The sequence below is a fragment of the Lithobates pipiens genome, unplaced genomic scaffold (genome assembly GCF_037356315.1).
Source record: "Lithobates pipiens isolate NorthernLeopardFrog02 unplaced genomic scaffold, aLitPip1_a1.2 Scaffold_10, whole genome shotgun sequence".
NCBI classification, from domain to species: Eukaryota; Metazoa; Chordata; class Amphibia; order Anura; family Ranidae; genus Lithobates; species Lithobates pipiens.
In genome coordinates, this window is record NW_027507686.1 from 87,202,350 (window position 1) to 87,217,145 (window position 14,796).

The window sequence follows — 14,796 nt, forward strand, 5'->3', positions numbered from 1 at the left end:
GTATATTTGTTCTGCGCAAATGGAGCAAAATTGAATGTTATTTATGGCTATTTTCTCTCCAGGTTGAATGATATTCATTCATAAACAATAGAGTGAATCAGAACAATACTGCATTAGTACCACTAAATGGAGCTGATGATCATAGTAAAAAAGTATTTCCAATTATACTAATAAGAATTTCCTATGACACTTCGCTCCATCTAGTGACCTAATGCTTTTTCAGTCATAAATCAAGGTAAACCATTCGACCAGCAAAGGAACTAGCCACATTGTTTTTTTTTCTGGGTGAATAGCTATGCAAATTTTTATAAATAGACCCTTTATAGGCCATCCTTATTCAGAAGAAACAAAAATTATGTTCTAAAACTAAGAGCGAGTTATACAAGGTAGAACTTGAGTTCTCTATAGAGGTGATTGCTTTTTTGTTAAAAATTGTCTGTACAACATTTCATTGTGTAACTTTTTTAAACAAAAAATGTAGTCAAAGTTATGAGGAGCATTCGCATTTTTAATAGGTCATCTTATGAGCATTAAATCTGCTTTATTATGTTTTTTCAGAGGCTCTGGGACGTCTGCGCATATTTTCTGAAAATCTCAAGAAGGCCAAAAATATCCAGGAGAAGGACCAGGGGACTGCTGAATATGGCATTACTAAGTTTAGTGATCTTACAGGTAGTTAAAAAGCTATTCACAAGAAAACCAATTATTCTGAAACAACAACATGTTGGGAATATTAGATCTACATAACGCTGGGAAGTAATATGAAGATGTAGATGTTTTGTTTATTGCTATGTCTGTAAATAGCTAAAAAAAATCTGAGGGTCAGCCCCTTGGGGCTTTAGCCCCTACTCTAATCATCCTGCGCAGCTTAACTAATGTTGGCCATACACTAGTAGATTTTCAGATGAGAATATTCGTACGAAAATTCTTTGTTCATTTAATGAATGGACAAATGTCGTTGGAAATTTTAATTTGCGTTTTAATGTCCAGTTTTAAGATGACTATAATTTTTTAATGAAAACCATATACACTGTCCTAAAAATTGTTTGACTGGGAAAAGTTTTCCATTCCGCTCCTTCAAACTTTTCCCTTACTGTGGTTGAAAATGAATGTTGATTTGACCCCACCTACAATTAAAATATCGAGCGAAAGTTCTTAAAACAAAAATTTTCTAAAGGAAAATCCAGACGTGTATGGCCAGCATAAGTGAAAGGTAATATGTCCTCTTCAGCTTTCCTGTTTTAAAGACTTTGCGAAGACTGAGGCTGGAGGCTTATAATGAGATAGGGCTGCATTACAGTGTTTATACTCCTTTTGGCTCCTGTGCTGTGCTTGGAACTACTAGGAGTTAAAAGAGAAGTATGGTATTTTTTCTTTTTTATCCCATAATGATACTTACCTAGGTGGATGTAGCATAGCTCCCCTGCCGCTTCTTTACTGAGAACCGAGTCACCGAACACCACCAATGGCTTGGTTCTCACAGATCCCCTGTTCTGCTCCTCCACGCTCACTCGAGCGCTGAGCTGTGGAGGGGCGGGGAGCGCCCATCTCAGCTGAAGGGCTGAGATGGCTATCAGTGCAGGCACTTGGCAGATCCATACTCCCAGATTTGGGATGACGTGGTACCTGGACTGATCTTGGTGACCTCAGCAGAGAGCGGATTTCAGACCAGTCTCTGCTGAAAACGGATCACAGGAGTGCAAAACGGATTGCACGCCTGTAACCCATAGGAGAAGCCCAGCCAAATGAGCTCAGGCTGGACTTCCCCTTTTAAACAGGCTGCAATCTGATCAACATTTTTATCAGGCTGGCTTCCCCTGCCTGACCTGGAGTTGGTTGCTTCTACTGAAAGAGTGTGGGGTTCATTACACATACCTTCCTTTATTCCTGGGTCCACTTTAGACAGCACCTGTCTGCCATTTCTCTGGGATAGGAACCATATGGACACTAGCCATGACTGGGGACACATATTTCCCATTGAAATCTATGGTGACCATTGTTACAGGCTAACTGTTTTATGCCTACTCCCAGGTTGCGTGAAAACCACAATTGGGTGTGGTACATGGCCATGCCTAAAGTTAGTTTTATGTTACCTCCCTTTCCTGCGCTCTTCTTGCTCAAATAGCATTTGGCAATGTCTGGAACCAAACAGAAGTCAGCTCAATCTTGAATGCTGAATTTTATGCAGCTTTAATTTAGACTGACAGAGAGCCTTCATTTTGCAATACTTGTACACTGGCCATCAAGTTATTATTCTGTACACATATTTATAAAGAATATTTTGAACTTTCTGGGATGCCAAATTATTTTACAGTAGATATGTTTTTATCTACCTTGGAGTACCTGTTGCAGATATTTTCTCAGTGTGACTACGGGGATCATATGCACCCCCCCCCCCCTTCCCCAGCAAAGTCTAAATCTGACATGCTGCTACTTATGGAATTTGAAGTAGAGCCTTTCCTAGAACATGCTGAGGACAAATCTCTTCCCTGGCTTAGCAATTATGGTACCTAAGGTTCTGTCTAAACAGAAAGTAATGAGGTTTATATGATAATTAAAGCAGTTAAAAACAGACTTAAGTTGGGGTATTCTGCTGCTTCTTATTTGAGGCCTTGCCTCTCAGAAACTTGAACAGACTTCTAAAGTGTTCACTCACCATTCCCTTGTTAGATTTTTTTCAGTCCTTTTGGATTAAAAAAACATCAATGTAGACATTCCTCCAAAGTGTTTGTCTGCCTTTCTTTCCTTTGGCAGAGGACTTTGTAAAGAAGTGGTTATTTCCACCCATGGTTCTTGCATAGTTACACAGTCTGGTTGAAAAAAGACACAAGGCCATCTAATTCAACCCATAAAGAGGGGGGGGGGGGGGTTTCATACAATCCCATATACACAATCCTATAGTTGATCCAGTGGAAGGTATAAAAAAAAAAAAACAGCAAAGCATGATCCAATTTGCTTCAGCAGGGGAAAACATTTCTTCCTGATCCCCCTGAGAGGCAATCGGATATTCTCTGGATCAACTTTATCTATAAATGTTAGTATCCAGTTATATTATGTACATTTAGGAAAAAAATCAAGGTCTTTTTTAACCACTTCAATACAGGGCACTTAAACACCTTCCTGCCCAGACCAATTTTGAGCTTTCAGCACTGTCGCACTTTGAATGACAATTGCGCGGTCATGCTACACTGTACCCAAATGAACTTTTTAGCATTTTTTTCCCACAAATAGAGCTTTCTTTTGGTGGTATTTGATCACCTCTACGGTTTTTATTTTTTGTGCTACAAATAAAAAAAATACCGAAAATTTAGAAAAAAAAAATGTTTTTTTTTTGTTTCAGTTTCAAAACTTTGTAAATAAGTACGTTTTCTCCTTCACTGATGGGCACTGATGGGGCTACACTGATGGGCACTGATAAGGCGGCACTGATGGGCACCAATGAAGTGGCACTGATAGGCGGCACTGATAGGCGGCACTGATGGGCGACACGGACGGACACTGATAGGTGGCACAAATTGCCACTGATAGCTGGCACGGATGGTCGGCACAGATGGGCGGCACAGATGGGCATGGATAGGCGGCACAGATGGGCATGGATAGGCGGCACAGATGGGCATGGATAGGCGGCACAGTTGGGGATGGATGGGCACGGATAGGCGGCACAGGTGGGCACGGATAGGCGGCACAGGTGGGCACTGATAGGCGGCACAGGTGGGCACTGATAGGCGGCACAGGTGGGCACTGATAGGCGGCACAGGTGGGCACTGATAGGCGGCACAGGTGGGCACTCATAGGCGACACAGGTGGGCACTCATAGGCGACACAGGTGGGCACTCATAGGCAGCATTGGTGTTATACTATAGTAATAGATGCCAATCAGTGCCAAACAATAATGCATGCCAATCAGTGATGCCCATTGTGGGCACTGATTGGCATCCATTATGGGCACTGATTGGCACCCATTGTGCTGACTGGCATCCCTGGTGGTCTAGGGAGGATTACCTTTTCCCTGGTGGTCTGGTGGCGTCCCTGGTGGTCCAGTGTGGGCATCCTCGGGGGGGCTGTGCTGATAATCGATGAGCACAGACCCCCCCCTGTCAGAGGAGCAGCCGATCGGCTCTCCTCTACTCGCGTCTGACAGACGCGAGTGAGGGAAAGCCGATCACCGGCTCTTCCCATTTACACTGTGATCAGCCGTGATTGGACACGGCTGATCACGTGGTAAAGAGTCTCCGTCGTAGACTCTTTACCGAGATCGTAGTTGCCGGGTGTCAGACTGACACCCCGCAACAACGATCGCCGCGATGCGTGCCCCCGGGGGCGTGCAGCGGCTCATAATCCTGATCACGTCATATGACGTCCGGTCAGGATTATGAAACCACTTTGCCGCCGTCAATTGCCTATAGGGCGGGCGGCAAGTGGTTAAAGAAATTTATGGAGTTGGCTAGAACCATCTCTTGAGGGAGTCTATCTCACATTTTCACAGCTATTACTTTGAAGAAACCTGTCCATATTTGGAGATTAAATCTTTTTTTCCTCCTAGATGTAATGAGTGCCCCCTTGTCCTCTAACTCCGCACAAAGTTCACTATATGGACCACTTGTGTATTTATACCTGTTAATCATATCCGCCCTTAAACTCCTCTTAAGAGAGAATAAATCCAGTTCCTCTAATCTTTCCTCATAGCTAAACGCCTCCATGTTGTCTCTTATCAGTTTGGTTGCCCTTCTTTACATTTTCTCCAGTTCCCCAATATCTTTTTTGTGAACTAGTGCCCAAAACTGAACTGCATATTCGAGATTGGTCTTACTAATGATTCGTACAGGGGAAAAATGATTTATTTCTCTCTGGATTCCATACTTCTCTTAATACAAGAAAGGACTTTGTTCACTTTGGAAAAACGCAACTTGGCGTTGCATGCTATTATTAAGCTTATGACAGAGGTGTCCAAACTTTTTTCAAAGAGGGCCAGATTTGATGAAGTGAACATGCTTGAGGGCCAACCGTTTTGCCTGACATTCTTTAAACCATTAAAATTCGGTCTAAGTGTATTCGTCCGAGCACTAATACACGGGCCAACAAGAATTATCTTGCCTTTTGTGCTGTGTGTGGTGAATAGATGAGCTCGGGTGTGTTATTTGGATATACCGTATTTAATGGGCTTATACCATGCACCTTAACTTTAAAAAGGAAGTCTCAGAAAAAAAAAATCTTAAGTTTTAAATAAAGAACTGTGAAGCAAAATAAGGGTCAGTACCCATCAATGCAGCCTAAACAGTGCCCATCTGCAGCCCCCACCGTATTGCCATATAGCCCCCAAGTGCATTCATTTACATTTATCAACATTTAAATCTCATTTGCCACATAGTTACCTAATTAAACAGTGCATTGAGGTTGGTTTGTAAGTTGAAGACATCATGTAAGTACGTTTTTCCACTGCATAGCTTGGTGTCATCTGCAAAGACTGAAATGGCACTTTTAATCCCAAACCCTATATCATTTATAAATATATTAAAATGTAAGGGCCCCGACATGAACCTTGGGGTACACCACTGATAACCTTAGAACATTCAGAGTAAGAAACATTAACCACTACTCTCTGTAAATGGACAGAAAACTGGCTAAAAGACCAAATTCAAACTACTTCCTCCTTTAACCACTTCCTGCCTGGCCTGTAGCAAAATGATGGCAGAGCGGTGGTTCAGTTATCCTGACTGGTTGTTGTATGACATCTTTCAAGATAACTGCCAGCGTGTGCCCGAGGGGGCGTGCAGCGTGGTTATTGGTGGTGCGGAGTGTCAGTCTGATGTACAGCTACACCAATCTTGGTAAAGAGCCTCTGATGGGGGCTCTTTACAACGTGATCAGCCGTGTCCAATCACGACTGATCACAGTGTAAACAGGAAAAGCCGTGTATCAACTTTTCCTGACTCATGTCTGACAGACGCGAGTAGAGAAGAGCCGATCGGTGGCTCTCTTGACAGGGGAGTCTGCGCTGATTGATTATCAGTGCAGCCCCCCCCCCCACGGATGCCCACACTGGATCACCAGGGATGCCGCCAGGACCACCAGGGATGGCACACAATGGATGGATGACCAGGTTTGCCACCCATGGCCACCAGGGATGACAGTCATTGCCCAAAATATGCAAATCAGTGCCCACAAATGGTGCTAATCAGTGCCCATTACCAATACCTGCCAGATGTCTCCCTATCCATTAGTCCATTAGTGCCATCTATCAGTGTCCATCAGTGCTCACCTATCAGTGCCGCCTATCAGTGCTACATACCAGTGCCACCTATCAGCGCCTATCCGTGCCCATCATCAGTGTCAGCTCATTGGTGCTGCCTTATCAGTGCCCGTCAGTGAAAGAGAAAACATACTTATTTACAACATTTTATAACCGAGACAAAGACTACGTTTTTTTTTTTTTTTTCAGTCTGTTTTTTATTTGCTGCACAAAAAATAAAAACACCAGCAGTGATCAAATACCACCAAAAGAAAGCTCTATTTGTGGGAACAAAATGATTAAAAAATTGTTTGGGTACAGTGTAGCATGACCGCAAAATTGTCATTCAAACTGCGACAGTGCTGAAAGCTGAAAATTGGCTTGGGCAGGAAGGGGTGTGTAAGTGCCTGGTATTGAAGTGGTTAAACACCTATGAACAAAAAAGTACTGTTTTTGTTGTTCTTGTTATAACAAGTCTAGTACTATGCAGTGGAGAATGTTCCCTCCTTTTAAACACCCTATGGACAAAAAAAATTCCATTCTTTTTGCTCTATTTATGTTTATGTTATATTCTATTCTAGCAAGCTCTTGCATGGATTGGATTGTCTTATGGCTTAAGTGATGGTCTCTGATCAGTTATACAATCAGTCTGCTGCCATGGTATAACCAAGAGTGTTGACCATGGTGATGGCCCCAGTGTTAGTCCTGCTTTGATTGCTGGCTACAGTTATCTGCAGGCTTAGGGACCAATGACAGCATCACTCTCCGGTCTTTTAGATGGCTTTATTGTTTTCTGAATGTGTAGAAGTTTGCGCTGACATTATCTAACTGCCTGAAATATTTGAGTGTCACCTTAGACAAATAGCCAAAATCTTCCCTACTCATAAAGAGATGGCGTTACTTCAGACTAAGCAACAACAGCTCCAATCAGGCCATCAGTTTACCTTTCAAAGTTGCTTGGGGAATCTAGGTCATATAGTGTCAGCCATCAATGTAATACCATTTGCTTAATTTTATACAAGACGTTTGCAAATTAATATTCTGTCTGTATTGGACAGATTCCCCATAGATCCACCTATTTCTTGTCATAACAGGTGTTCTACAATGCGATGGAGCATGCTCCCTCCTTTAAACACCTAGGGACAAAAAAGTACTGTTTTTGTTCTATTTCTATTATATTCTAGCAAGCTCTTGCATAGATCAGATGGCCCTAGCACTAAACTTCATGGGCTCTAGCTGGCTGGTTTTGTCCATCAGCTTGATTTTACAGATGCATAGGGCCTTATGGCTTAAGTGGTCTTCGATCAGACTTCCAAGAAGGCCTTTGTGGGTTACCATCTTGTTAAAATTTCACTAGATGAGAATATTACAAATGTCCTGGGATAAAAGTGCTTACCTACCTCTGGCTTGCGAGACCAATCGCCTCAAGGGAAAGGCTCACCCTCTTTGCCCCTATCTTTGAACTCAGTTGTGGAGGAGATATGCGCAGAGATCTGGAGAACATGCATAGCAGATGCGTGGGTTCAGGATATTGTCACCTTCGAATACAAGCTGGATTGTCTTCCCTCCTTAGCACATTCTTTGCTTCTCTTCTGTTTCAGTCATTGTTTCAGTTTTCTCTCTGGGGTGATTTGCAGGGGTTTTATTCCAACTGGTTTGCATTTCCCAAACAGAGGGGGGGGGCATCACTCCTTTCTGGGCTGGATGGCTTAATATACAGGCAGGAATTTCCTCTCACTATAACACTCCTTTACTCTATTCAATATGAAGAAATAAAAACATTTGCCTATATTTCTACTTTAATCTGTGTCTTGTATATCTACCTGGAGTTCAACTTTATTGTTCCAACTCAAATTTGAACTTTTATCCAAGTCCTCTCTATCACAAGTTTTGTCCCCCGGTAGAGCTACAATTGGACTTCACTGTGGGCAAAGGACTGGAGTGTTTGAGATTGTTCTAGAACAATGTTTGTTTTCTGCATATGAAATCGATGTGCAACTTCATGATGTTCGTGTGATTTGTTTGGGAGTGAATTTTCCTGGAGTTATGAGCACACATGGCTGGATGGAATTAGCAGCCATCCCAGGAGTAGTAATACAGCTAATGTGAATACTACTTAACCATAGAAGTGCTAAACCTGTAGTGAAAACCCTGGTTTGGCACCTTCCACAGACAATCTGGAATGCAGTCAAGAGGTGAATTTTAGTGACAACGCTTCTGGAAGTGTCAGGTGAATGTACAGGGAAATTAACATTCCCCCTTTTCTGGGGTAAATAATCCCCAAAAAGTTTTTTTCTTTTTACGAACAGATGCCAGGATACAGATGACAGATTACATTCCCTGACATTCAGTCAGGGAATGTAATATTTACTTAGTGAATGTCCAACATAATGTGAATGTTGACCAAAAATTTTTGAACGAATGTAAAGTAAAAATTATTTCCATATTGTTACATTAGCAGTGTGGGTTTTTTTTTTACCCTTCTAAACCTTGTACATCATTTTAACTCACTAAGTTGTCTTAAATAAAAAATAAATAAAACAAATAAAGATATACTTTGGGGGGTTTGTTTTCATTTAAGAGATATACAATTGCACAGAACCAGAGAAAACCTTCATTTGTCTTAATGGCCCTTTGTGCTTTGGACAACCTTTACAAAGTAATCTTTGTTTTGGGTAATGTATTCCTCAACTCCTGAAATTATTGGCCCCAGCAGGATCATTAAATTTAGTTAATATGCTTAGGTTTTGCAGGTAATTGTGGCAGCTATAGAATGGAAAAAAACGCCTTTATAAATAGAGTCAGGTATGGCCCATCTACAGTTGTGCCTGCAAAAGCATATCTTACCTCTGTTCTGACATTTCACCATTCGCTTTATTATTGACTCTATTCTTCATCATAAATATCTTTACCTATATCACCAAAATTATTTCCATGATGTTATCAGCACCATGGGACCCTGCCCTGTCCAACCACATCAATTCAATGTCATAGCATTTGAAAATCTAAACACCCATATCTGGTTATGTCTGCTTTACAATGGAGTCCATATGACCAGCTGTGAAAGATAGCGTTCATCCATGTAGACCACCCGTCACTCCCTTATACCAAGACATACTGTATGAATATTAGCGATATTGCTAATTTTTCTGTGTATATTTCATCAGGATATGTCCCTTATTATGAGCCTTGTGTATTCAATGTAGTATTTATGCTAAATCATTTTTTTTTTTTTTGTAGAGACCTACTATTTTAAAGCCACCACCTTAGCACTGCTAATAAAGGCTTAAAGCGGTAGTATCTCCATCCTTTGCTTTTTCCACCATATCAAACTTTCCTACCTTATGAAAAAGGTGCTCTGTGTAAAACGCATCCTACCTTATCCCTTTCTGTGTAATCTGTCCTTTTCTAATCAATGACGTAATTGGCACATGCGCAGTTAGTCCTGTTTTTCCGGCAGGCTCTTCTTCTTGCCGGAAAATTGCTCTGTAAATGCCGGGGCTACGTAATTTCCTTTTGGCTGACGTCAGCCCCGAGATCCCACAACACTCCCCAGCTGAGAAGCTGAGACTTGCTACGTACGTCACAGGGGTTGGAGCGCAGCGCCGAGGACAGAGCCTGTCTGTCTGAAATGAAAATGAGGCTTGGCTTCAGGAACGAATGCGCACGTGCGAGATTATGGGCACAGAAGAAGAGTGAGGGCAGAAGTTATAATGGCAGCGGCTGAGTACAAGCAGAAGCGATCATAAAAAGTAAATTTTTTCAAGAAAGAACGTTCTATTTGCATAATGTATGTGGTGCATAGCTACTAACCAGCAACATGAAACTGCATATTGCTGATTTGGGGTAACATTATCTGAGTTTACTACCGCTTTAAAGAGAGTGCTGAAATACTTAGGGTTAGGCTTTAAAATTCCTGGAATTCCTCTGGCTTCCGCTATTGGTCACATTTCCTTAGCTGATGTGTGACATTTAGGGACCTATCAGCCATTCAGAGTTACAGGGATTTGAGAACACAGATAAGTATTTCAGCACACTTTGCTTTTGTTAGCAGTGCGGTCAATAAAAATACTAAAACTGCATTTTTGTCAATTTCTCTGCTTATTATAAATACATAGTAAGTGCATTTTTTTAAAATCTAAGTACCAGATGAAGGCAGTTGGGTTAATAAGTAAACTGGCACGTACGTGAACTTCACAATTTGGTCTAGTCAGGAAAGATGCATCCGGGTATGAAATGGTTAAATTTAAAAATATGCACATAAGTGCTGCTATAGAGAGTGCTTGGATTCTTACTTGGCTCTTGAATCCCTGGAATTTCTCTGCCTTCAGAATAGGTTAGACCAAATTGTGAAGCTTGGTATGTCCCATTTTACTAAATAACTTTTTAACTGCTTTGTATGAAAAAATCATTTTCGCATTGACGACTTCTTCATAAAAGTGGCAATTTTCAAGTTACAAGACCAGTGATAAATTTTCCAAGCAGTTTTGGTTTTACTTAGCGTGTTTAATTCTAATATTGTGCATTACTCTTTGTGCTCTTTTTGCCTCACAATTTTAGAAAAACGCCACAATCCACAGAGCATTTGCATCTGTATGTTGTGGTTCACTGAACTTTTAAATCAGACAAATGTGTTTTAAAACGCCTTTTTTTCTGTATAATATAGTCTAGAAGTTCATTCACACAACAGTGCATAGGCATTTTTTTTGCAGTTTTTTTGTTTGTGTTTTTTGTTTCTTATTATTCATTGCTTTTTCTCTTGCCTGACACACAGCATGTTGTGTTGTATTGTACCACGTAGTGCTGTGTGACAAGAAAATATTAATACAGTGTGTTGGTATGAAGTGGAGCAATTAAAAACCAAGGCTATTTGCCTGGCCTCTTTGTTGGGACTGTATGAACAACACAACCCTATACAAGTGAAATGCATAGGCCCTAAGCTTTATATTCCTAATTTTATTCTGCTGCATTCTGTACACAGTACTGTACATTGGCTAACCTACACCACACCATTCTGTATGCTGTGTTGTACATTCCCTACTCCACACTGCCTCTGTATGCTGTGCTGCACATTCCCTATTCGGCATTACCTCATGTATGCTGTGTTGTACATTCCCTACGCCCCTATTCCACACTACCCCATTCTGTTTGCTGTTCTGTACATCCCTATTCCACACCACTGCTCCCACACATTTTGTATGCTACACTGTACATTCCCCATTCCACACCACCTCATTCTTTACACTGCACTGTTCATTCCTTAACGTTGCCCAATTCTGCATGCTGTGCTGTACATACCCTATTTCACACTACCGTACCCTGTACTGTACTTTACTTATTCCAAACCGCTACATTTTGTACGTTGTGTTGTACTTTCTCCATTCCACACCTCCCCATTCGGTACAATGCACTGTACGTTCTCTGTTTTTAAATCTACCCATTCGGTATGTTGTGCTGAACGTTTCTTATATTGTCTGCAAGTAGGTTGGACTTTTGGCGAAAGGGCTAGTTGATTGTGTGTGTGTGTGCCCCCAGGCTAAAAGTTCCTAGTCATCCTGCTGAATTCAGGCATACCTTCCTTTTTATAATGATTTGTATTGATTTGAACCTTACAGAGGAAGAATTCCGAACTCTGTACTTGAATCCTTTACTCTCAAGCCAAGGACATCAGATCATTAAGAAGGCTGTGATTCCAAAAGACCCTCCTCCTGCTCAGTGGGACTGGAGAGATCATGGTGCTGTAACCGAGGTCAAGAACCAGGTAAGGGACTGGCAGAGATATATACTAAAGCTTTTTACAAAGTATACATATTCAATGGGTGTTGCTGTATTAATTTACCCTGTAACTCATATTTAAAATTAACTTGGTATGCATGGTGCTGCACAAAGACCAGTCGCCACCTGAGAAGACAAGAAACTTAAAACAACCTTCAACCACACTGGCCTTGACCATGCTACACATCTTTAGGGGATCTTCCAGGAACTCCTCATCCAACATGGTGCCTTTTCTCTTTCCTCCTGCTCTTCTTTTGCTATGCCTGAATGGAACTACAGAACTTTTGCAGGCTCTACTAGCGCTAAAAGTCCACTCCCCTCAGAGCTTGTCTACAATTTCCAGAAAATCTTTAGGACAGAGTTTGGTATTGTGATCTTTGTCTTCACTAAACTGATGATCCACACTAGAGCACATATTACTAAAATAGTGACACATTTGGAGGCACATTTCATTTCTCTGGTTCAAATCTGTTGCCCCAGATGGTGACTCATCCGCTATGGGCGCCATATTGGTGTAAAAGTATAGGAAGCGCGTTAGATCCCCCTCCCCCACCTCAGACCCCTTACCAAAGGAACAGTGGGTGGAGGATGAGGGGTTACCCTCAGGTTATCAGGAAGAAGGGCAAACCGATTACTCCTCTGTGGAGGAAACAACAGTAGATGAACCTTTTTCAGCCTTGCAATCTGAGAAATTGCTGATACAATCTCTGATACAATCTCTGATACAATATAGAGATGGTTCGTGCCTCTTTCAAGCTACCTCTAGCAGAGTCGGCTGATAGTTCTGTTTGTTCTTTAGGTTCCTTAAAACCTTCACAGCCTTTTCATGCGTTTCCTGTACATGCATTATAAGAAAAGCTTATTCATACTGAATAGGATCACTCAGATAGGCATTTTCTCCCTCCAAAGAGATTCACATCACTTTATCTCATGGAGGAGAAATTCACCAAAAGATGGCACCAGCAGTTGATGCTGCAATTTACAGTGTGAATAATAGTCTAACTTGTTTAGTAGACAGTGCACAAATGCTTAAAGATTCAACTCATAAAAGATTGGAATTTCTGTCAATAGCCTCTTTTTCTTTGGTAGGTGCGGTTACTCAGCCTGCAGTTGCGGTAATGGGCATCTGTCACTCCCTAAGGGACCAGTTTAGACAGGCCCTTAAAGAAGTCCCTGCAGCAGGCCCGCGATTTGGCCGAACTACCAAAGGCACTATGTTTTGTCATAGACGCCATGAAAGATTCTATTCACCAGGTGTCCCCCCTTGCGCTTGTGCTAGTACACATGTGTAGGACTTTGTGGTTAAAAAATTGGTCAGCCAAAGCACCTTGCAAAAGGCTTCTGACTAGTTTCCCTTTTCATGGGGATTGACTATTTGGGGAGGATTTGGACAAATACATCCAAACGATTTCTAGTGGGAAGAGTACTCTTTTGGCAGTCAAAAGAAAGTATAAACGTCCTTTGTTTAAACTCACTCCTTTCCCCAGAGCCAGAGGCATCCGCCTCTAGGCAGTGGCGATGACCTCCACTGTCAGACTCAAGAGGAAAGCCTCCGGCCCAGGCCCAGGCAGAGAAGAAGACCTGGGGTCAGAAATCTGCAAAGCAGAATGCTAGAGCCTCAATATGAAAAGGCGAGGGGGGGGGGGGGAGACTTCTGCAATACTCCTAAGTCTGGCAAGAGGAAATTCGGGACAGATGGGTCATCTCCACGGTGTCTCTAGGATACAAACCGAATGGAGATGTCAGACCCATTCTAGATCTAAAGAATCTCTAAATCTGTTCCTGAAGATCCACTCCTTTCGCATTGGAGTTGATCAGGTCCGTAGTTTCTATCCTACAAGGAAGAGAACTTCTGGTGTCTATCGACATCAGGGATGCATATCTGCATGTCCCTATATTTCCCGCTCACCAAAGGTTTCTGCAGTTCGAAGTAGAACAGCAGCACTTTCAGTTTGTTGCCTTGCCCTTCGGGCTAGCCACAGCACCCCGGGTGTACACAAAAGTACTGACCCCACCTCTAGCCAGGTTAAGGGCACAGGGCATAACAGTCTTAACATACCTAGACGATCTATTGCTAATAGCCCAATCGGCTCGTTTGGAGCAAAGTGTACGCATTATAACCAATTACTTGAAAAGTCTGGGTTGGATTCTCAACCTTCCTTAAAACCGCTAAAAAAGCTACAGTATTTGGGTCTGATCATAGATACAGCCCAGAAAAAGTCTTTCTTGCCTCAGGCAAAAATAAACTCCATAAGAGAGTTGGTGCGAATGGCCAGGTCGAAAGGAGATTCCTCCATTCGCCTTTGCATGAGATTGTTAGGAAAGATGGTGGCTTCATTCAAAGCAGTTCCATATGCCCATTTCCATTTAAGACTGTTGCAAAACAGTATTCTATCTGCTTGGAACAAAACGATCCAAGCTTTAGGCTTGACAATGCGGCTGTCCCCAAGGGTGTCCCAAAGCCTCAATTGGTGGTTACTAACCCAGAATCTGCTGAAAGAAAAATCCTTCAGACCAGTTATCTGGAAAGTGGTAACAACAAACGCTAGCCTTTCAGGCTGGGGAGCAGTACTAGAGAAGACAACTGTCCAGGGATAGTGGTCAAGAACTAAAAGAGCCTTGCCCATCAATATCCTAGAGATTCGGGCAGTGCATCTGGCTCTGAAGGCCTGGACTTCCAGGTTACGGGATTGTACTGTCAGGATCCAATCTGACAATGCCACAGCGGTGGCCTATATCAATCCCCAAAGGGGCGCCAAGAGTCTTGCAGCGCAGACAGAGGTGAACCATAT

General features: G+C 42.2%; 1 protein-coding gene across 1 annotated transcript in view; it reads left to right on the forward strand.

The window, feature by feature from the left end:
- Window positions 1–14,796, forward strand: part of CTSF (cathepsin F) — a 146,856-nt gene that overhangs the window by 26,139 nt on the left and 105,921 nt on the right. The window contains exons 6-7 of the mRNA XM_077456686.1: window positions 559–665; window positions 11,838–11,990. Of these exons, the coding sequence (XP_077312812.1) occupies window positions 559–665; window positions 11,838–11,990 (260 nt within the window). The remainder of the gene's footprint in view (window positions 1–558; window positions 666–11,837; window positions 11,991–14,796) is intronic.